The sequence below is a fragment of the Anser cygnoides genome, chromosome Z, assembly GCF_040182565.1.
Source record: "Anser cygnoides isolate HZ-2024a breed goose chromosome Z, Taihu_goose_T2T_genome, whole genome shotgun sequence".
Taxonomy (NCBI): Eukaryota; Metazoa; Chordata; class Aves; order Anseriformes; family Anatidae; genus Anser; species Anser cygnoides.
In genome coordinates this window covers 37,044,410-37,067,915 of record NC_089912.1, presented here as the reverse complement: position 1 = coordinate 37,067,915, position 23,506 = coordinate 37,044,410, and the positions used below count along the sequence as shown (strand labels likewise).

At 41.3% G+C, this 23,506-nt stretch overlaps 1 protein-coding gene across 3 annotated transcripts in view; it reads right to left on the bottom strand.

Annotated features, from left to right (window-relative positions):
- The window catches only part of SPTLC1 (serine palmitoyltransferase long chain base subunit 1), a 33,379-nt gene extending 21,096 nt beyond the window's left edge, over positions 1–12,283 (bottom strand). For all 3 annotated transcript variants that reach the window (XM_048046117.2, XM_066987869.1, XM_048046118.2), the window contains exons 1-5: positions 12,129–12,283; positions 10,798–10,905; positions 2,907–3,001; positions 1,864–1,957; positions 1,378–1,450 (exon numbers count right to left, since the gene is read on the bottom strand). In XM_048046117.2, the coding sequence (XP_047902074.1) occupies positions 1,378–1,450; positions 1,864–1,957; positions 2,907–3,001; positions 10,798–10,905; positions 12,129–12,194 (436 nt within the window). In that variant the 5' untranslated portion in view covers positions 12,195–12,283. The remainder of the gene's footprint in view (positions 1–1,377; positions 1,451–1,863; positions 1,958–2,906; positions 3,002–10,797; positions 10,906–12,128) is intronic.
- Positions 12,284–23,506: the final 11,223 nt, after the last annotated feature.

The window sequence follows — 23,506 nt, the reverse complement described above, 5'->3', positions numbered from 1 at the left end:
ATATCATTTCTTCACTAGAGATGTCATGCACCAATACCATAGATTACATGCCCTGTTTTGTGAAATGGGGCATTTACCAAAAAAATCCAGAAGCTAATGACCAGTAATTCAGATAAACACTAATTGTGTACAGCTTGGATCTTAGGATTACACCTGTAGAGAGGGCAGAAAAAAAGCCAAAGAATCTCTCAATTAACCAAGAAAATCAACTTTTAGCTAGTCTGTTCTGAAAACTTACTACAAAGAAGCACTAAATTAAAAATTTCACAACTCTTGATATTAACTTGAACTCAAAAGTGAAGGAACATTAGCCCACGAGTTTCCTTGAGCTTTTCAGTGTTTTTTAAACCTTATATGAATTCCGACAGATCAATGCTTAGCTCTGGTTACTAAGGGAATCCAGCTTCCTCAAAGCTCACTGGTAATTAAGAGGCTACTATCACCTTCTTTAGAAACGAATTGCGGCTCTAGAATGCTGAACAGTCTGTAAGATTGCTGTCAAAGACTCAACTTTGTTCTGATATATAAACATATAACAAATCAAAATAGGTGCAGCAACTACATGATCAATTAAAGGTCTAGCTTGATTAATGAAAAAGTGCAAGTCAGTCATGAATTCAAGTCAAGGCTAAAGGAAGCCAACTCTACAAAGTCATTTCAGTACAAACACACTGTCAATTCCATCACCTCTGGGAAGAGACAAAAAAGTTCACAAGACAATAAGCTGATGTTTTCAGCCTGCAACTGCACAGTTATTCATTTATTACTCTTTGGTTTCCACACAGTATTTCATAATACGAATGCCTGTAAAGAACTACTTCCAGAGGCTGATATTTAACAACTTGCTTCTTCTTACCAAGAATTAAGAAAACACTCAGTAACACCCTTTCACATCATAAAAACTCTCAATTACAACATTAAAGTCACGAGTAAAGGAAAACTTCACTCTTACTACAGCACTAGATACACTTAACTAACGACAAATGAGAAAACAGAAATCAGACTGCCCTCTTGCGGTCTACTTAAAAACATATTTGTAAACTACGCTGAAATTCACCATGCTAGATAAATTTCTAATTTATTTATTTTCACTGCCTACTGTGGTGACCAAAGCTAAAACAGAAAATATTTAACTTTGTAACTCTCCTCCAACACCAGCATTAGAAAGCAAGAAAGAAAAGAAAATTTATAAAATGAGTAAGAAACAAAACTACCAACAATAAATGCTACTAATCCTTACCAGTTACAGTAAAAACTGTGGGAAAGGGTAACTGTTCTTCACAGTAACAATTTGCTTCTTAAATACAGGACTGCTTTGGTGAACTTACCACATCAGTCTGAAAACCATTAAAGGTAGATTAAGAAAAAATTACTAACCAAAAGTACCATAGAATCCTCTAGGTCCACAAGTACCAACTCCGTATTTCTTCAGAGATGCTTGGGCTGCGCTCTTTAACAGAAAAGAATTATGTGAAACATATATTCCTACAATAGCTCACTAATTCTATAGAGTTCACACTGACAATTCATCGTGCAACATGACCAGCTTTACAGAAAGTTTAATAATGTACTGACTTCTGTATTAAACAAGTGTTAAAAGTGACATTCATAGTATTCTACTGATTGAGGACATCATACTCTAACTTGATAAGTAGCTAGCCATCAGTAAGCACACAGGTAAAATTTTAGTAAAACGACAAACTTAATAAATCTTATAATTTTGTGCTATTTATCTTCCTTGCTGCTTTAGCAGCGTATTTCTTTGACAAAGCTTGTGCTTTCTGAAGTAATTCTTAATTTGAAGGTAACACACAAACTAAAAGAGGAATAGCCACACAATATATAGTAAATGAAAGAACTCACCTTAACCTTCTCGTTCTCCAAAAGTCCGAGAAAATTGAACGATGCAAAGTTTATACATTCTTTGCCATTAACAGTGATTTTATGGGTGGGAGGACTGAAAAATAAATTAGAGACATATTCTTATGAATGAACATTTAGCATTTTCATACAGTCAAACAGTAGATGAGTTTTGCTTATTCCAATAAAAAAAGAAAATCTGCATTTTCAAGATTCCCTCCTTCCATTTCTTTACCAATTGATGAGTAAAAGTTTAATGTCAAGGCACATTAATACTACCAATCTCAACAAATTCAGTATCCTCCTGGAAACCATGCTAAGGCACACAGAAAATAAGGAGGTGATTGGTGACAGCCAACATGGCTTCACTACGGGCAGATCGTGCCTGACAAATCTGGTGGCCTTCTACCATGGGATTACAGCATTGGTGGATAGGGGAAGAGCAACTGACATCATCTACCTGGACTTGTGCAAAGCATTTGACATTATCCCATGTGACAGTGCTCTCAAAACAACTTTGCTGTCAAGCATCTGCACTTCTGTTCGTCCAAATCTACCACATTAAAAACAACTTTGCACGAAGTGCCAAGTAGCTAGCCACAAAATCAGTTTCTTCTTTAGCTAGCCACAAAATCAGTTTCTTCTTAAGTGTTTCGTAATTGCTTACCTCCCTCTGCACTGCCTAATCAGAAGTTGGTAAACATTAATATTTGGGAAAAATACAATACTACAAAAAAATACAGACCAAGAATGAAGACTAAGAGAAAAGTATCCCCTCAATATTAAAAACAAAAATAAAACAAAAAGAAAATCTTAGATTAAAACACTCAAAATGAGAAAGATTTTTTTTTATATAAAATAATCTTGATAATATTGCAAAAGTAAGACCTTCTCTTCACTGGTAAATCCTGTTCTGTCATCTAAAAATTAAATTATTTATATAAGCTTCTAGGAATATGGAAATTCTTTGTTAGATATATGCTTAACAATATGGACATCAAGTGTTTGAGTTGAAATAAAGAAAAATTTATTTTGATTAGACTTACCCTGAAACAATGTTGTAGTTGAGAGCTGGGTGATCTTTTGGTACAGGAGGAACAAGTGGCTCTGGCTGCCATTCTTCAATCAACTCTTCTTTTTCCTGAAGAACAGAAAAAAAGTATTACTTAAAAAGGATTTCCATTGGAAAAGTCATTGTACTCTAATAAACAGTTGATAATACTTATAAGAGAAATGACACGTCCTGCATATCAGCTTCCTGAGACAGTTGGGATTGGTATTATCTCAGTGTGTTCAACTACGGGTCTCTGAATTCTTCAAGGAGAAGGGCACGTAAAGAAAGATACCGCAATTGGGTCCGTACATAAAAAAATCTCATGATATCATAATAAAAAGAATAGATACTAACTTGATGCCCTTGCCATATTTTAATCAATACTATTTCTCTCAATCTACTATTTCTGCAAATCTTCCTCTAGTGGGTAACTGAACACAAATTATATAATAATTGAATATAAATTGCCTCACTTCACATTCTCAAGTCTTCAACTGAGCCGTTTAAGCAACTGTGGCATTAAGATGCCAAAATAATACAAACATAAGCAGGACACAGTAGAGAATACAAACTGCCAAATACTCAAGAAATGGCAGCAACAACTACTAAACCACATATCCTCCACCTAACCATGGAAGAATACCCAGAGCACACTCATTTTCAAAGTGCTTTAAGCAATACAGAAAACCTCAGTTTTTACTAAACGAATGAATAACTTTGCTTCTAGACATTACTAATGAATAATTTTGTTTATAGTTATTTCTAGAATATAAATGAATAACCCAAGAGATCTACAAAGGTCTACTGCAAAGCACAAATGGAAATTTCAATGGCACTGTATTTCAGAATAGATACCTTTTTATATGAGCATAGTAATCCGTATTTCTAATATTTTGCAGATGTCCTTTAAATACGTTTTTATTTTACCTTTTCATGTTAGATTTCTTACTGGAATTTTACCCATGAGGCATAAGCTTTAAAGGAAGTAAAATGCCATTAACACATGTAACACAATTAAATATATTCAGTATTTTGATGTGGGTACACTTATGTCAGAAAAAGTGCTCAGTTTCTTCAGTGACTGCAGGAGAGATTACCGGAGCCCTGCACACAGTTCCTGTACATCTACTGAAATGCTGCTTCCTGTATTAAGGAAAGAGCTAAGCATTAATCCTGAGCTTACTCATCCGCCTTGTACTAGTGCCATTCACACACATGTCAAACAGCAGATTTTAATGCTTCCAACTAAAAAAAAAAAACAAACAACAAAGCAGCAGAGACAGACGATTAATAAATCAAGCTGTCCATCAATACTATTGACAACTATTTAGTAGCTCACTGTAAACCTCACACTCAACAAGATTCAGCAAATACCTTCAGAACCCTACGGTAGAAGATTACCAGATGATATACCCTATAAAGATTAACATGTATCATAGTACCAAAATGGTGGAAAAGTAGTACCTAAATTACGGTTAACCTCTGAGTGAAACAACGATCCTAACTCTGTACGCTAAGCTCCGCTGATCCAAAACAGACTGAAATTCTGATCTTGGATCAAAACACAGTAACATGCATCTCTATATCATATTGCTATTAAAAAAATCCAAAATGTAATTTAACACTAAATGTGCTGACCCACAGCACTGTAAGCCCATAGCTGATGCAGTACATTCCTCTCCCAGACATAAATACTTTCCTGTTCCTTTTGTTAGCAGATGTGGTCCTGAAAGTGGACAATAGCATCCTTCAGAAAATGAGCCAGCATGAAAATTAGTTTAGCAAAAGCAACATGGATATAAAGCTAAGGTGAAGGCCACAACAAAGTAGTCCCAACCTAGACTGGCTGATGCTACTGCAAAAACACACTGTAGGAAACAAAGCAACGTCAACTGTATGACATTAAAACTGTTACTGCTCATCCTGTCACCACAACCCCTGACAAAGAGTCCCTCCCCAGTTCTCCTGTAGGCCCCCTTGAAGTACTGGAAGGCCGCTACAAAGTCCGTCCACAACCTTTCCTGCTTCAGGCTGAACAACCCCAACTCCTTCAGCCTGCTGTCATGGGAGAGGTGCTCCAGCCCTTTGATTATCTTCATGGCCCTCCTCTGGACTCATTCTAATAGGTCCATGACCTTCTTATGTCCTTCTGTATTCTTACACTGCTGCCTCATGTTCAGTTTTTCATCCAATGACATCCTCAATTCCTACTCAGAACTGCTTTCAATCCTCTCACCACCCAGCCTGCACTTGTGCTTGGGATTGCCCCAACCCAGAAGCAGGACCTTGCACTTGGCCTTGTTGAACCTCATGAGGTTTGCACAGCCCCACCTCTCAAGCCTGTCCAGGTCCCTCTGAATGGCATCCCTTCCCTCCAGCATGTTGACCACACCATGCAGCTTGGTGTCATCAGCAAACGTGCTGAGGGTGCACTCCATCCCACTGCCCATGTCACCAACAAAGACGTTAAACAGTGCCGGTTCCAATACTAACCCCTGAGGAACACCACTCATCACTGATCGCCACCTGGACATTGAGCTGTCGGCCACAACTCTTTGGGTGCGACCACCCAGATAAATCCTTACCCACCGAGTGGTCCATCCATCAAATCCACATCTCTCCAATTTGAGACAGGGATATTACGGGGGACGGTATCAAATACTTTGCACAAGTCCAGGTAGATGATGTCAGTTGCTCTTCCCCTACCCACCAATGCTGTAACCCCACAGTAGAAGGCCACCAGATTTGTCAGGCATGATCCGCCCGTAGTGAAGCCATGTTGGCTGTCACCAATCACCTCCTTTTTTTCCATGTGCCTTAGCCTAGTTTCCAGGAGGATCTGCTCCATGATCTTGCCAGGCACAGAGATGAGGCTGACTGGCCTGTAGTTCCCTGGGTCTTCCTTTTTTCCCTTGTTAAAAACGGGGGTTATGTTCCCCCTCTTCCACTCAGTGGTAGCTTTACCACACTGCCGCAACTTCTCAACTATGATGGACAGCGGCTTAGCAACCTCATCTGCGAGTTCCCTTAGAGCCCTCGGATATACATACACAAGCGAAGACTAATCCTCATTCTCCACAACAGCACTTCACTAATTCCAGCTCCCATTCCCTCTCCTCACCCATTGCATTATGTCATTTTGTTTTCTGATAGACATAGGAACAAACATCTGCATCTTCCTACCTCATGTCTTCTGTTTTCACATATGTTTAGCACAGGAATAAGTTTACCAAGAATTTCTGTGGTAAAAGTTCCTTTACTATGGTGGGGGATTGGAGATGTCTGTGACTGAAACGAGTACCAGTTTCAATGTAAAAAAGGGATCCATGCTGCAGATAGGCCAGTCCATACCTCTTCCTTCTTCCATTCACCACCTATCTCAGTACACCGGCCTTTCCTGCTGACTTTTCACGAAACATGACCACTGCCTTCTGACCAAATCGGCAGCAGAATGAGGCTTCCATACAGTGACCTCACATTCAGAACTTCTATCTTGTACCTTCTAAATTCACACTAAATTTCAGACCAATACAAACATTTATTTTTAAGCATATGGAGAAACCAAATTTTAATTCACACTGTAACATCCTCAATATACACTTAATTCACTTATTTCTCTTCAGTTCACTGTACTTGAAAACACTCATTTGATGAAAAAAAAGAAAGCTACCAATTTCTCCTCTCTCGGGCTGTAACATTAGTGAACTCTTCTCTCAGCTCTTCCTCCCTCCCCTTTGTAGGTATTTTTAATTTATACAACTGTACACATTTTATGTTAAAATTTAAATGCTAAAATAAATTTGTTATGAATATTTTGTGGGGAAATATAAACATGTTTATATTTTATACTAAATACAATAATTAAACAATTGTATAATATTTATATAAATATTTAAAATATTAGATAAATATACACACATATAAATATATACAATGTTTTGGGTTGATTTGGTGGTGGTGTTGGTGGGTTTTAACTTTTAAACACCAGATACCTTGGGTAAGAGAAATACTTTGGTGTAAACACATCCAACCCATATTATATTTAAACAAATTATTTTTTTTGATGCTCATTTTCAAAAAAAAAAAGATAGGAATTACTTGTGCTAGTAGAGAGCTGTCTTCATGAAGATGTTTTGAAACAGCATAAATCATGTATCTGTGTCAATATGCAAAAATTAACAATTTTTTTATTTGCAGTCATACCAGCCCTCAAAAAAGTCTTGAATTTGTTGGTATTTACAGAATCACACCATAAATTGGTAAATGCCTTTACCTACAGAGGGAATTTTGGCTAAAAAGAACTGGAAACCTTTACAAGAAGCTGCTGCATCTGCTCGTCTCTGTTCAACACCATCTGATCAATTCCTGAACTCTACGTGCAAGAGACAGCTTTCACAGCCTACAGTACTTCCCGGCCACGCATCCAACATTCTTCTCTGAAAGAAGCTTTCCAGTCTCCTGACTAATATTGCTCTAATAAAACTGTTGTCATGCTACTGCTGTTCTTTAACTAGAGAAAAAAGGCTATTCCTCACATACACAAGTAGAAGATGTGGCTCTTAGTAGAACTTTAGCAGAACTTAGTAGATTGAGAAGCTCGGTATCATTTACTGTAGAGCAAAAGACAGCCGCATGTGGGTGGCTTCTTTCTTTTGTACAAATGGCTGTTGGCTGGAAAGCAAGCTGGTAGCTAAATGACGGAATGCAATCTCCTTCAGCCCACTGCAGTCCCTCAATGGCACTTTGCTGCTTTTCTATACATTTTATTTTGGATGAAAAGTCCACAAGAATCTGTATGTCCACCACCCTGTCTGGCTGTAGATTTATTTGTACCTCTTGAGATCTCAAATTATCTAGAAGTTACAGTCAGAGAATTTCTCCACCTTTTTAGTTGATGATTCAGGAGTTTCATTATTGTTGTATAGAACCAATAGGAATACCTGCAAGCACTGTTATGAAAGGTTGGCAGTCAGTCAGTCTGAAAGGTGATTCCTTTACTAGGTTTCGGAGTACTATTGCTACACACCTGCCTAAACCCTGAAGACACCTTCGGATGGATTTCTTCACTGTTTTAGAAGCATTACTCCTAAGTTCACTACGTTGCAAAATATACCATCCACTTCTGGTTCCCCAGGACAGACTGGTCCTGACAGATCATGCTAGATGGCTGCACAGTAGTGGTATTCTTTGGTAATATTTATCATGTGGAGCCAGCCCTCCTCTGGCAGCATCCCCAGCAGTAAGCCACAGCGAAGCACCAAGGATCATTACATAACTGGCTGACATAAAGGTAGTTCAGCTCACGCAGCGGAGCTCAGGTTATCTCCAGTGCCTGCACCCAAACAGCCGAGCCATTCTACCTGGTGAGGCAGAGTCTGGACACTGCTGCATGAATCAAACCAGAGGGCAAATCAGCACTTGTCCTGCTGGCACGTTACTACATGTAGTGCAACACACACAGAAACCTGCTCATCCCACACTGTATGAAACAAAGCAGTGTCAACTCTATGAGGATTTTTAGTGAAGATTAAGGGGTTTTTTTCTTCCTTCTCCCAGCTATTCCCCTGCATAAAATAAGAGCTATTTTCACAGCTGTATTATACAACCTGAACATACCATCAGACCAAGAAGCACTCCCCTACACTATTCTTTTTGTCATGAAAATCACAGAAGGGTTAAGACTGGAAGGGACCTCTGGAGGTCACCTGGTCCAGTTTCTTGCTTAAGCAGACACACCCACTGCAGGTTGCCCAGGAAATACCAGATACAGGTGACAAAAAGCTAGAAGTGTTAATCTCTAACATCAAGTCAAACCCTTTGCTGTAATGCAGCTCTGAAGACTGCAAGTTTTCTTCTACTGTGCTTTGCAACCTTGAGGTAACATATCCAGCATCAGTACAATGCAATTTTTGATGATTTTAGTGTTTTGTTTGTTTCCCTAGCATTTACATTCCTTTCTACCTCTGAAGATCAGGAAAGTTTGTATGACTCTCATGAGAAGCACCACAACAAGAGCTTATTAGCATACCTCTGTTCTTCAGAAAACCCATTGTCTTGCCAGTGACCATCACTCCTTTTGTCCTTCAGAAGCAGGATTGTTACTAAGTATGAGCCATTCCAAAGTGTTTGCCCTGTTTGACCCCCTCCTCAATCCCTGCTCCCATTAAGTTACAGCAGACAAACCGCAATGTGCCATCTCCCAGTTGCTCACTGCTCCCATTTAAAAAGATAATTTTTCCCCACTGCATAGCACTGTTCCAGATTTATCTGAGCACTTTCTTAACACCTCAGCTTCAGCAAAATGGCCTGTCAGTGAATGAAGATGATCACCTGCGACTGGTTGATAACATTCAACGTGCACACACAGGTACCCATGTGTAATTCCTACACTGTTAAGGAGAGGATATGTTTCAGCTTTTTCATGTCACCAATTGTGCACGAGGAGCAAAGAGCCTCTACCCACCATCAACTGAAGGGAGAATGAACCGTCTAAAAAAACAAAAAAAAGTTACTCTCTAAAATACCAAAGATCAAAACCACCTAATGCAGAAAAACTCTACTGAATGAACAGCTTCTGAATGGACAATCAGAAACTACTTTGAAGTTGCAGCATGTCTTCCTACATGATCTGAGCACTCAATACTCGACCATGCTGCACTCTCCTTCATATTCACTCCTCGTTAGTCTTAACAAATAAAGCAAACAATGAGAATCAGTTCAAATCCTCCCATGCACAGAACTGATCGGGCCTTTCTCGATTCCTGCTCAATTCATTTCTCACTTCCAATATTATTTATAAATACATCCTGGAGTGTTCCTTAGAATACTCTAAGCTTAATAAGTACTCCCATAAAGCAGACACTTCCTGCAGTTTTGCTCATGTCTACAGTCCTTGCATCCTGTTCACTCGATCCTGAAGGACGCTACACTTCAAAGCTCACATGTAACGTATATCCTTAAGAATAAGATCAAAAACCCTGCAAGCACATAATACAGACAGCAGCGAGGAGAAAAAATACCCAAGAATCAGTTTCATAAACCTTATTCTCCACCACTAGGGAATTTCCATCATCTGTACTATTCATGAAGAATACCAGTCTAAGCTTGCTGGTTATACAGGACTTAAGACCATTAAGATCAACCCCTCACACACACAAGCTGGTTTTAACACTGTGATACATCGCCATAATGCATCTTTAACTAAGAAAAATGAATGAATCCTTATCCACCTCAGTGTTTTCACATTCAGAGAGCTCATCCAGTCATCCTTTGAATATAACCAGCAAGCCCAACTGCAGACCATGCCTTGGACAAACTAGTCCAGGGATATCTCCAAAACAAATTCCTCTCATTCCTGATTGACTCCACCTCCAAGTCAGGAAGAAATTCCTGCCTATACAACGAATTATGGCTTTGTTTGAGAAAAATACATTGTAAAGGAATAAATCGCCACTAAACTACAAAGTTCTCTGGAACTCACTTAACACTGTCAACTCTAAGAGTTACGACTCACAAATGCCACATGTACAGACTATTTTACTAATCTTTGTACTCTTATAGTGTTTTAATATAGCGCCCATTTTTAAAACAAAGCCATCCCTAGAGTAGAGATAATGCCATTTTTTCTTAGCTCATCAGTCTTCCCATGGTCACGTCAATCTGTTTTGTTTGATTTTTAGTATTTCTTAGACTATCAAACATGATGCTTACTTTAAAAGCAAGAACTGAAGTTTTTAAGCAATTCATTGCTCAAAAGTAAGCTTATCCTTTGAAATCCTAAGAAAAGCTTGGATTATTTGTGATTTCACAGCAGAGTGGTTCACAGCCAAATGCATCAATAGCCATCAACTGCTTCTCTAAAGAAAAATATTTTTCCGCCATACCTTAGGTGTTAGATCAGATCGCTCTTGAAGTTTGTATGTCTTGGAGAAAATAAGTCTGATTATCCACAGAATTAGAATTCCTTCCAAAATAAGATGGTAAGCAGGAGCCTAAAAATAAAGCACAAAAATAAGTCTAAACAGAGTTCTATTTGAATCAGTTTGACATTTTGCCAATTTAGACTCCACCAGTTACGCTCTTAGAAAATCAAAGCTGATCATCAGCTGATAACGTATTTTCACTAAAACTTACGTTTACATGAAAGTGTACTGCTTCACAACTACTAAATGTAGCTGTTAACTCCAGTACGAATGGACTTATTCTACTCTTTAATGGCACAGTCTAAACTGATAAGCAGTTTCAGTTCCACACATGCATATCAACTGAATACTAAGAGTAAAAGCACTGCAGATAAGCCCTAAGGGTTGCACTAGTGTTTGTGAGGGCAGAAGATTTTCACAGTAGACAGTTTCCAAGAGCTCTGTTACATCTATACATGCCGACTTCACCCTAGGTTCTTAAAACTCAAAGCCTACCAGCAACAGCAGCTACTACTATTTACAAAAAGAGACCTAATCGGGTCCACAGCACCCATTTTTGTGTTAGCTTCTTTGGATGCTGGGACGGAGGAAGGTCAGCTGTCTCTAGCAGCAGAGCCAGTTTAAGGTCCTTGTGGAGTTATGGCATCACTACTTGGCATCTAGTTTAAATGACAGGTTTGATTACTCCATTTCAGCAAGGCCACAGCCTGCACCGTGGACGCCTACTGTTTTTATAAGAGGCAAAGTGCACGCACGTTACTGCACACCATCTTCATCTAGTGGAGAAGCTCCCACCCACCAACAATTCCTGGTGGGCTCTGACACGCACATGAAGTGAAACAATGCACCAAACGCCCATAAACGAAAGGAAACTGAACACAAAGACGGAGTTCTATGTCATGTCCATGTGAAAAAAATTAAACTACCACTTGTAGAGTACTTTTCAGTCCATAAGCTTTAAGAATACATCTGTAATCTCGATAGCTGAAGAGTACATGGTATAGAAAAAGCAAAAGTCCACACAAACTATGTTTTTCAGGGGCTACGATTAACCTAAATTCGGGGCACTAGGCTAGCATCAGCAGATAAGCACACACACAGATATACCAGCACACACATATACACCACACACCTGCACACACACATATATGTATGTATTATATATTACATATATTTTTAACAGAGACGAACGCGGATCAGCCGAGGCGGACCCCGCCGCGTCCCTCCCAGCCCACCAGGGGCTGGGGGCTGTCCCCGGCCCCCTCCACGCCCCGTCCCCCCGCGCCCCGCACCTCGTAGAAGGCCTGCACCATCTCCACCAGCACCCACTGCTGCCCCACGCCCACCGCCGCCGACATGGCCGCCGCCGCCGCCGGACCGCTTCCGCCCGGTGTGCCCTACGCCGCGGCGTCAGGGGCGGGGACGCGGCGCGGGGGCGGGGCCGGGGGTGGGGGCGTGGTTAACGCGCGAGAGGGCGGGGCTAGGGCGTGAGGGGCGGTTAACGGCCGGCCGCGGGGCGGTTTAACCGCCGGTAGCTGCCGAGCTGAGAGCCCAGAGCCTTCGGTTTGGCGCGTGTGGATGGGTCGTGGAAGTGTGTTGTTGAGGTGGACGGCAGCAGCTAAAGCCGGGGTGCAGGGGAAGTAGCCTTATGGGTGAATTCAAGTAATTAGGGCGATCGCAGCTCCCAAGAGCCGTGCTGAAGCGAGCAGCTGTGAAAGCCGGGTGTCGCTGGGTGCGGGTGGGCAGCCTGAAGGAAAGCAGTAACCGCGATGGGTTTGGTGGAGAGCAGCCAGGCGAGTGGATGTGGATGAGTCCCTGCGTGAAGAATTTGAGTGCCTGAAAGGCAGGGGAGAGGAGTGGGAGCTGCAGAGAGGTTCGCTTCAGAAGCGAGTTAGCTCTCGATGAAAAGGCAACAAAGGGTGTCGCTGTTAAAGGCAGTGTTTGGGAGCTGCTTCTCTGAAGCTTCTGGGGCTTCTTGTGGCTTCTGATGATTGTCTGGGAGGGCACTGTGCAACTGCCTTCCTTGGGGCTTCACTCAGTAGGTTTCAACGTGGTTACAAAAGGAAAAGCTGGGGTGGCTGTTGATTAAACAGAAGACAGTGAAACCTGGGTGGTGTGGGCTAATGACAAGCAAGCACTAATTTAAGAGGTTTTAGAACAGAATTGTTAAGATCATCAGACTTCATTGTGATTGCCGATTAATATTTTTCTTCTCCCCCAGTTTCTGAACTTAATGATATACTTCTGAAACTCCAGGCTTTACACAGTCTAGAGAAAAATGTGGTTTGAGGCTACCTCCAGAGTCAATACAGAGACAATAAATGTCCCTTTATTATTTTAGCTGCATGAAGATTATTCTGTTCACTGTTAAGTGCTTCTGTGGCCATTGCAACATGCTGGAGAGGAGTCCTGGGCTCTTGGGAGACGGCTGCTACTACCAGCCTGAAAGAAAGTGTCTGGTATGCATCCCAGTCCCAAACTGCCCCCCAACGAGTAGGCCACATTAATCGTCTTGGTGGGCTGCAGATTAAGTTACCACCCTGCTTTCAACATCAGGTTCTGACTTTCAAAATGTTTGACAGATATGTGTGTGATTGGGAGACTAAAAAAAAAATAATTTTGTGAGACACTGGGAGAGTTGTTTCCAGCTTGAAATACAGTGAAGTTAATAACATACCAACCAGTAATTCTTCTGGCAGTGAATTCTGAGTTCCTGGTCTGGATTATCTTAAGGCTGGGCCTCTTGTAATAATGAGCCTACTCCTATTGTTCAGTATTTTCATTGTTCCAACACAAGGCAACTGCTACTAATTGCTTAAGGCTGCTATACTTCTGAGAGCAAAAAAGAGGGGGAGGTGAAGGAAGAAGTCCTTTACAGTGGCAGTTTATGGTCTGGAAGGAAGGGAAGAGGGAAAAAGACTTGAGTCTGTCTCTGAATTTATAGTCCCAACAAAACCTATTGATAGCACCCGTTGGAAATTCCTGCTCCTGAAGAGTCAAGTTTTGTCTTCCCCCATATCCTCCAGTTGCACAGTATTCCTAAACTGCTCTTCTTCTAGACCTTCCTCTCCACTCACTTCCAACGCCCTGCTCTGAACTCCTAGCTCAAGTTTCCCAGGTCAGCACTTGCGTTCTGGTTACTGTCAGTTCTTTTCAGGTCACTCCAGAGGCAGAAAAATGGGACTTAACATGGTTATCAGGAATTGTATTTTTCATAAATTTCACTGAGGTGGACAGTGCAAGTTATCTTCTGCCTTCTTTGCCTCATTCCTTCTTCCTTTGGCTCATCCATTCTTATTCTGTCAAATCTGAGACAGAGAGTAGGGGCTGGAAGTGGAAGTGAGGGAATGATGTCTGCTGTCTTTCTACACTCTTGGGTCTCACTCCTGGCTCCTATTGACCTTGTACATTATCAACAAGGAACGGGGGATAATGGCAGTAGGAAGTGTCACATAACTGTGTAGGGGATGGCAGTGCTTGCTGGCACCTACTTGTATTGCTGCTGTCTTGGAGATGTGCACATGGAGGGGGTGGTGGGAAGATGTATGTGAGAAACTGGTAGGAGTCAGTCCTGAGTACCTTTCACTTCCTCCCTGCCTCCTCAAAACACACGCACACAGAGGATGATGACAGGAGATTAGGGGCATAAGGGAGGCTTTGCAACCATTCTTACACATTCTGTGTGACAAAACATTAGCTTATATTATTGTGTCCTTACTGTGCCTAGTTGTAACGTCCTGACTCTGTGGCTACCCTCAAAAAATAGTCACAGAGACTTTTCTTACAGCACTGGGAAAGCAATCCTGTATTGGCAAGGAGAATAGCAGGATAGCACTAGTTAGTCTTTTGTTGTTGTCTTGAAACCTGATCTCAACCAAGATGATGTTGGAGGCAAACAGAAACTATCCCAAGTCAGTTGGGAGCTTAGGCTTAAACCCCAAAAATATGTCCCAGCTCCTAGTGGGAAGGAGAAAGATGTTGCAAGAGAGTTCTGTGCAAGTGCCAAGAAGAACTTGAATATCAAGTTCCACAATTTACCTGACATGCAAGGAAATAATTGTTCACAAGGCAAGCGGAGCTCAAGATAAATTTCGTATTATCTCAAGCCATGCGCCACTGCATGTTGGAAATGTGCTTAATTCTAGTTCTACAGCGAATTAGCTCTGGATTAACTTCACCAGCAGAAAGCTGTTTTTAGATCTGCCTGGGAAACATCTGGTGACCACAAGCTTTGACACACAACTTTGTGTGGGAGTAAGGACAGCTCCTGCTGCATTCTAGCTGTCCTAAGCTATCACGGCACCCTGAACAACTGCAGTGACAAAAGTGATAGAAAGTGGAAATGCCATACAACAAGGACCAAATGTGACCTCAACTGCTAGGAGCTAATAACTATTGTAATTATCCAGAGTGACCACAGTCTTCTTTTTAAAGCATTTTCAGCCAAATGTAGACCTTTGGAGCAAAAAACTAACTTCTCACGAAGGTGGATGTAGGCATGGCACTATGCCTCCTGCTTATGCTTCTCTTCAGTGCCCAGGTGGGCTTGGCAGCACCAGGCTTAACACTTGTTTCCCATAAATGGCAGAGTTAAGTGTCTTAGAAGTTGACAGCAGATAGGCCCAACCCTGTGATGACTGAAGAAAACTTATATGAGGAACTTGTAAGAGCATCTTAGCCAAGCTGCTTAGGATCACTAACAGCACAGACACTGTTTAAATGGGAATATTTGCCTTACAGAGAGCCAGCTACCCATATGCAGTGTTGCTGTTGCTAAACCAGATTTTCTATCTTGTGTGGTTAAATCCCACATCTCTCTGATTCAAGGCTTCAGATATATTCAGGTTGGGGATTTGCAAGCCAGAACTTCCTCCTGGACTGATCGCCTGTGCGGCAGAGGGAAAGAGATGGATGTCTCACCTGTTCCTCTACCCCACCTCAATATGCAGCTGATGTCCATCTTTTACTACAAAAGATTAGTCCAAGCAACATTCCGTTTACTTGTTTTAGAAACACAAGTACTATGTTAAATAGGGCAACTTGGAATTTGTTCTCTTTGCTTCTTTTTGTCCCACCTTTTTCTCACAGTGAATTGTCTGTTTGCTGTTTCTCGCAGTATGTTTGGATGAGAAACACAGCAGACATGATGGGCAAACTTGTACCCAAAGTCTTTCTAATGACCCCAGGGGTCAATACTGGGTCCAGTCCTGTTTATCGTCTTCATTAAAGATCTGGATGATAGCGTAGAGTGCATCCTCAGTAAATTCACAGATGACGCAAAACTGGGGGAGAGTGGCTGACTCACCAGAGGGCTGTGCTACCATCCAGAGGGACCTTGACAGGCTGACGAGGTAGGCCAACAAGAATCTCGTTAAGTTCAGCAAGGAGAGGTGTGGAGTCCTGCAACTAGGGAGTAATAGCTCCAGGCACCAGGACATGCTGGAGGCCACCCAGCTGGAGGGCTGGTCTGCAGAAAAGGACATAAGGGCCCTGGGTGATGTCAAGTTGAACAGGAATCAACAATGTGACCTTGCGGCTAGGAAGGTTAATGGTATTCTTGGCTGCACTGGACAAAGTATCACCAACAGGTCAAGAGATGTGATCCTTCCCCTCTACGCAGCATTGGTGATGCCACAGCTGGAGTACTGGGGCCAGTTCTAGGCTCCCCAGTACAAGAGGGACATGAAACTACTGGAGCAAGTTCAGAGGAGGGGTACTGAGATGATTAGAGGAGTGGAGCACCTGTCATACAAGGACAAGGTGAGAGAGATGGGCCTGTTTAGCTTGGAAAAGAGAAGACTGAGGGGAGATCTCATCCATACATATAAATATCTGAAGGGAGGGTGTCAAGAGGATGGAACCAGACTCTTTCCAGTTGTGCCCAGCGACAGGATGAGCGGCAATGGGCACAAACTGAAGCACAGGATGTTCAATCTGAATATGAGGGGGCACTTCTTTACTGTGGGGGTGACAGAGCACTGGAACAGGTTGCTCAGAGGCGTTGTGGAGTCTCCTTCTCTGGAGATACTCAAAACCCACCTGGATGCCATCTTGTGCAATGTGTTCTAGGTGATTGATCCTGCTTGGCAGGGGTGTTGGACTACATGATCTTCAGAGGTCCCTTCCAACCTCAACCATTCTGTGATTCTGTGACATACTGGAAAGGGTCCAGTGGAGGGCCACCAGGATGACCAAGGTACTGGACCACATCTGAAAGAAGTTGCGAGAACTGGGACTGTTCAGCCTGGAGAAGAGAAGGCTCAGGCAGACCTTATCAGTGCCTATTAATACCTGAAGGGAAGGTGCAGAGAGGACGGAGCCAGGCTCTTTTCAGTGGTGCCCAGTGACAGGAGAAGATGCAATGGGCACAAACTGGAATATAGGAAGTTACATCTGAACATCAGGGAGTACTTCCTTACTGAGAGGGTTGACAGAGTACTGGCATGAGTTGCCCAGAGAGGTGATGGATTCTCCCTTCTTGAGAATCTTCAAAAGCCACCTGGACATGGTCCTGGGCAACCTGCTCTGTGTGTCCCTGCTTGAGCGGGGGGGGTTGTCAAGATGGCCTCCAGAGGTCTCTTCCAGCATCAGCCATTCTGTGACTCTGTGATTCTCTAATGGAGTTAAAACAGGCTGACCCCATGAACTCTGAATCACTTTGTAAAGAATGTAAGTCAGTCAAAATAAATAATTCAGTATATTGTGACATACTATCATCTCTTCACATGCAAAGTGCTAAAACTGACTAGATTCAAATGTGTCTTTTCCAAGTGTTAAACGTCATAAAGTTACATGTCTGCATCAGACTGAAAGACTTTTGGTAGATGGAGAAGTACATTTCATATGCTATTTTAAAATTTGGCCTAATGGACTAATGTAACGCTTCTTGCAGGTAGTAGGCCTAGCATGCATCATACGCAATGTAGAGCTCCTGATCTGCAAGAAGGTGGGAAATAAAAATACAATTGGTGTAAGTTCAAGCCGTTGATTGGGGAGACAAGAGAAACCCAAGAGGTTTGGCTCTGAAGCCTCATGTTCCACACCTCCTTCAACTATCATCCTGTAGGCCTAATGTCTTGAGAATGAAACTGGAAGAGAAGCAAAGGGAAGTTAACCCTGTGTCAGTTCAGCTTATTTACCTGAAGATTTGGACTCCAGACTAAAATGTCTAAGAAACTTTCTTGTCAGTAGTTTTTTCCATACTTTTTGTCATGTAAGTTTTAAAGGAGGATTTTGTGTCCTGTTCTCTTCCTGGAACTGCATATTTCTCATGCCAACTACATAAAAGGCTGTCTTCTAATGCAGCGTGAATAGCCTTTAACCTCTGTGTGGTTACAGAGAGGTCACACTGGTTTGTGCAAATGCCTCTGCTTTTACAGTACAGTTATCCAATGGCTGTCATCCATAAAAATGGAGTCTGTAATGAGCACTTTTACGGCAACAAGCAGTGAAACTATGATTTACAGATTATTCTGATGCCCAGAAACCTAGACATTGCAATGCTCAGAAGCACAGAAATGTGATTTATGCAGCCTTCACTTTGCATAGTTGCAACTAGATGGCTCAAAAAAAGGTCTCATTAAAAAGTATGTGAGCATAAATCTACCAGTCTGAGGTTTTAAGAATATACCCATGCTTTGGGTACTAGATGGAGGTGAGAATTTGTTTTTTCTAGTCAGATATTAGGATATTTTGAAGTAAGATAGTTCAATCCATTTTAATAAAAATGTGTCAGCAAGTACTGTGGATTTCATTTGCCTGCAAAGAATAGGCAGATAAGGAGGCAATTACACAGTCATGAGATCATAGGTCTGTATCTAACATGAGTTTCAGTTTCCAAAGAGTTCTTAAGTAATGTTCGTGGAAGTCTGTGCGGGATTGTGACTGTAAGTGTTCCCCAAAATTTGATGTTTAGAGTGTGGTCTAGATTCAGTGAACCTTATGGGAATGCTGCCTATGGGATGTGAAGACTTTTTGTTGGTGGTGTTTTTGTTTAGAATAAAATGGCAATATAGTCCTTGTGGCACAAAGAAATGCAAAAGATACTTACCTTCTAGCACTAGTCTTAATGAATTGGCTCTAGATTTGGTACCATAAATCCAGTTCCATGTCTTAAATTTAAATGCATGTTAAATCCATCCAGGTAGCAGATCATTTTCAAAGATTAACAACAGATTCATCCTTCTCCTTCTTTAGTTAATTGTCAACAAAACTTTCCGATGAAAAATAGAAAGGAACTATTATATTTTTTCAGGCCTTCAATATTGCAGAACTCAGATCAAAACCAGGGTGAAGTCGTGCTCTGTGCAATCACTGTTTTTCTTGGCCTGGGGAAAAAATGGAATGACAGCAATTAATTGCAGATTTCAGTAAAGGCGTCTTGATTGTAGTGCACATCGCTCAATTTGTGGTAGCTTCTTACATTCACTTAACATCATGGGGCATTGAAGTATTTTATTATCAAGTGGTGTCTTAACATCCTCAGGTTGATAGAACTCAATGTTTAAAGTTTTAAACATGACATCTTCACAATTTCCAGGAGTTTTTGAAGGCAGATTGTCTGTGAGAACATAATCTTTGTTTTTCCTCCTAACCGACTGTGTTTCCTTACTGATGTCTGCAGAATACTTAGTGCTCTCAGTAACTGCATTGTGCTGACTGTAGTAAGCATTGATTAGTAATGCCCTCGTTGACTTTGTGACACCTTCTGCAGGTGGTTTGGTTTGGTTTGGTTCAGCTTGTTTGGGTGTTTCTGCATTTTAATGATAATAGTGTGCTCTGCAGCGTGACTGTAAATCTCTTACTAGCATCCTTGAATTTAGAAATTTCAGATGGAGTTATCAGAGTAGAGAGAAGCTTGAAAAGTTATGGGAACTTCAGCATGTTAATGCATGGTTTTCACCATGGAGGAGTTTGTTTCCTTGAAGATATAGTTGTAGAATCACATGTAAAAGAAGCAACTCAATTTCAGCCAGAAAAATGCAAAGCGGTCATTTGCCAACTCGTGTTTCTTGCCAATGTACTGAAGTTCAGAAAGGCACTGTATTGTTTACAGATCCATGTAACACATACCAGCACACAAGCTGAAATTCTTTGCGGTTATAGGTAAAACGTGTGTGAATGTGTTGGCAGAGCTAGTCAAGTCCTACAGGCAACACCTTGCATATGTTTGCTACCCAGAGAGTTGCAACATAACTGCTCTGAATTCAGAACAGATGTGGTTAAAACATTTTTTGAATTGATACATTAGTCTTTCAAGCTCTGAAATTCTTACCTGGCTGAGTGAGGCCTGAGTGAAAACATAGTTCCCTCTTCAACTGTTGTTTCATAGCCAATTAGTGGAGTACAAACTGTGTGTTCTCCATTATTAAGCATCCATAGTCTCCCCAGATGTTTCACAAAAATAAGTAATTGTGAGCAGTTGACATCTAAAAGATAAAATAAACAGAATATAATGATAATCCCAAGAAATAAATTGAGTGAGAACCTCTCCACAGATCTTTCCCACACAGGCTAAGTGTTGAAATGTATCTTTCAGAGGGCCCTAAACGGTAGGGTCAAGTAAGGAACTGAGGAAACAATGAAGTCCTTGTTAATGGGGTCGATGTTGGCATTATAAGACAGATTCTGATCTTCCTCACAACTCTGAAAATCTAAGTGAAAGTCTGTAGGAATCAACAATATGAATAACTTGCTTCTGAAACTTTTCAGAATTTCCCAGTGCACTCTTCAGCATCTGAGGAATCACCAACTGCATGAAATATAATAAAAGCAAGGCCGGGTTCTGTACCTGGCACAGGGCAACCCTGGCTATACGTACAGACTGGGGGATGAGAATCTGCAGAATAGCCCAGTGGAAAAGGATGTGGGGCTTCTGTTTGAGGGCAAGTCACATATGAGCCAGCAGTGTGCCCTGGCAGCCAAAAAGGCCAACCATTTCCTGGGGTGCATCAGGCACAGCACTGCTAGCCAGTCAAGGGAAGGGGTTGTCCTGCTCTGCTCTGCACTGGTGTGTCCTCGCCTTGAGTGCCGTGTGCAGTTTGGGGCAGTACAGCATAAAGAAGACATCAAACTATCAGAGACTGTCCAAAGGAGGACTACAAAGATGGTGAAGGGAAGATGGAGGGCAAGATGTATGAGGAGCAGCTGAGGTCCCTTGGTTTGTTCAGCCCGGAGCAGAGGGGGCTGAGGGGAGGCCTCATGGCGGCCTGCAGCTCCCTCACGAGGGGAGCGGAGGGGCAGGCGCTGAGCTCTGCTCTCTGCGGACAGCGACAGGACCCGAGGGAACGGCATGGAGCTGGGACAGGGGAGGGTCAGGCTGGGTGTTAGGGAAAGGTTCTGCACCCAGAGGGTGGTCGGGCACTGGGACAGGCTCCCCAGGGCAGTGGTCACGGCACCGAGCCTGCTGGAGTTCAAGAAGCGTTTGAACACCACTCTCAGACATATGGTCTGATTTTTGGGTGGTCCTGTGTGGAGCCAGGAGTTGGACTTGGTAGTAGTAGTAGTAGTTCAACGGTAGCATAGCTTCTGTATGACGTTTGCATTGGAAGACAAGCCTGCTGCACATGGTTGTGAATGTCAGATGCGGAATTCACTGCACAATTTCAAGTGAAAAAACTAGCACAACTTAGCTTGTGCTCCCTCTCAATGTTTTCTCTTAATTATTCCTGATTACCCTAATAGATTTTCCCTTCCCTCGAGAGAAAAGGAAATGACTGCAATTTTGCAGCTATAATGGTAGGATATTTAAAATATAAATTCCCATTTATACCATTGTTTCACTTAGAATTCATATTAAAAATAGGACATCTGATATCTTAGAACAGTCTTCTGAGAAATGTGGTATATTGATGTTTCTCTAGACTTTTTGTTGTTGTTGTTGTTTTTGTTTCAGAAAACAAGCAAACAACCTAGTTTTCAATTGCTATTTTTCATAGTGACTTTTATTTCTATACACTTGGGTTATATTCTTACTAATTTAAAAATATGACACTAGCCTTAATTAACATGTAAGATGATAAAACATCTTAAATCAAGTGTTCTTTGCTTAAACAGCAAATGTAACAACTCTTCAAATATTCTTATTTATTTTTCCAGAAGACAGGAAAGAAAAAACATGTTCACTGTCTGTGTGGTTATCGAACAAAGAAGTATGAGGTAAGAGCTTTCTTGCCCCTGCTAGTACCCATAACAGAGACCACTGATAGATGTAATTGCAAGTGCTTGATTCTTGTGGGGAGGAGCTTAGCTAGAGAAAAATTTGACAAATGCTTAGTTCTTGCAAAAGATATTTTTTGCTAAATTTCTGTGAGGGAAAAAAAAAAAAAAAAAAAACAGCTTTAAGAGCTTTGACAGTTGCTATCAAAACCAGTAAGTAAATTAATCCAGTGACTATCCTGGTAGGTTTGCTGTATTTTTCAGTTTTCAAATCTGAGTACCTTCTGTACCTGGGAGGTAAAAAGTCCTGATTCCTTGAGTCATGTCTGTATTTATGTAGAAAAGAAAAGGAAATTGGTACATTCTGCTGCTTTTTCCTTCAGAAGTTCCTTGGATATCTGTGTTCATTTTTGGGATGCTGTAATGTTACCTGTGTTTCCTTCTGCTCCAAGCACAGCTGGTGAAACAACACTCATATACTGTTAAATTGCCTAACAGTCTTATCATGAAAGCAGTGGTTTGTGCAGCAGGAGTCTTTACAGTCAATTCATATTTCAAGGCTTTTTGTGTATGGATCACATCAGGAAATGAGCGAGACAATAAGAATTTGGAATTGTGGTACCAGCATTCCCAGACACATTTCTTTATTCCATATGGAGAAACAAATGTGTAAAAACCATTTGCAAAACTATAATATATTTTCCAAGTGATTTTTCTGTTAAATATTTTAACCAAAATTGGACATGTGTGGCTAGCTACAAAAATAAGGCCTTTTTTCCCCCTTAACCACGCTTCTCTTGCCTCATACAGTAACTTGTGCGAAACATCTGTACCAGATTTGTTGTTCCTAGGAATCTGCAAAAGCACACTGCAGGGTCTGAAAGAACATCATTACTGGCTAAATCCTGAGCCCCCACCACCAAGGCAATTCTTGGTGAGTGGTGTAAGTCTTCCATAACTCCACTGAAGTAGCTCTGACAGCTAACAGTGGCAGTTTCCTGTAACTGACTTAGGAGGATTACTCCTGCTTCCCCTGACTTAGAAAGAGCTGTACAGTTCTAATGCCTAAAGCTGTAAAATTATGCTTTTTTGAAATAGTGCAACACTCAGAAATGAATTCAGCTACCCTAAGAAATGCTGGGTCATCAAATGAGACATCAAATTCAGAACCTCACAATATTTTACTGACTTTCTGGTCTATATCTAACCTGCGAAAACCAGGATCTGAGAATGGATACTTAGGTGCTCAATTATGAAAAATAAGTAATGTGTTAGAGAGGAAATGCATTTAAATGCAAGTCAAGAAATACCAATGGAGTGTCTTTCGTAGATTTGCTCATGATTTCTATGGGAAATTGACAAAGTTAACTAAAAAGCATCATCCTAATTTTCTTTGTTTGAAAGCATGAAATGAAAACTGAATTGAGATTCACAGTTTTTTTGACATTTCCTCTTACTCCTGTATTCTTGCATTTAAGTACACATAGAGGCAACTAATTTTTGCATTTTCATA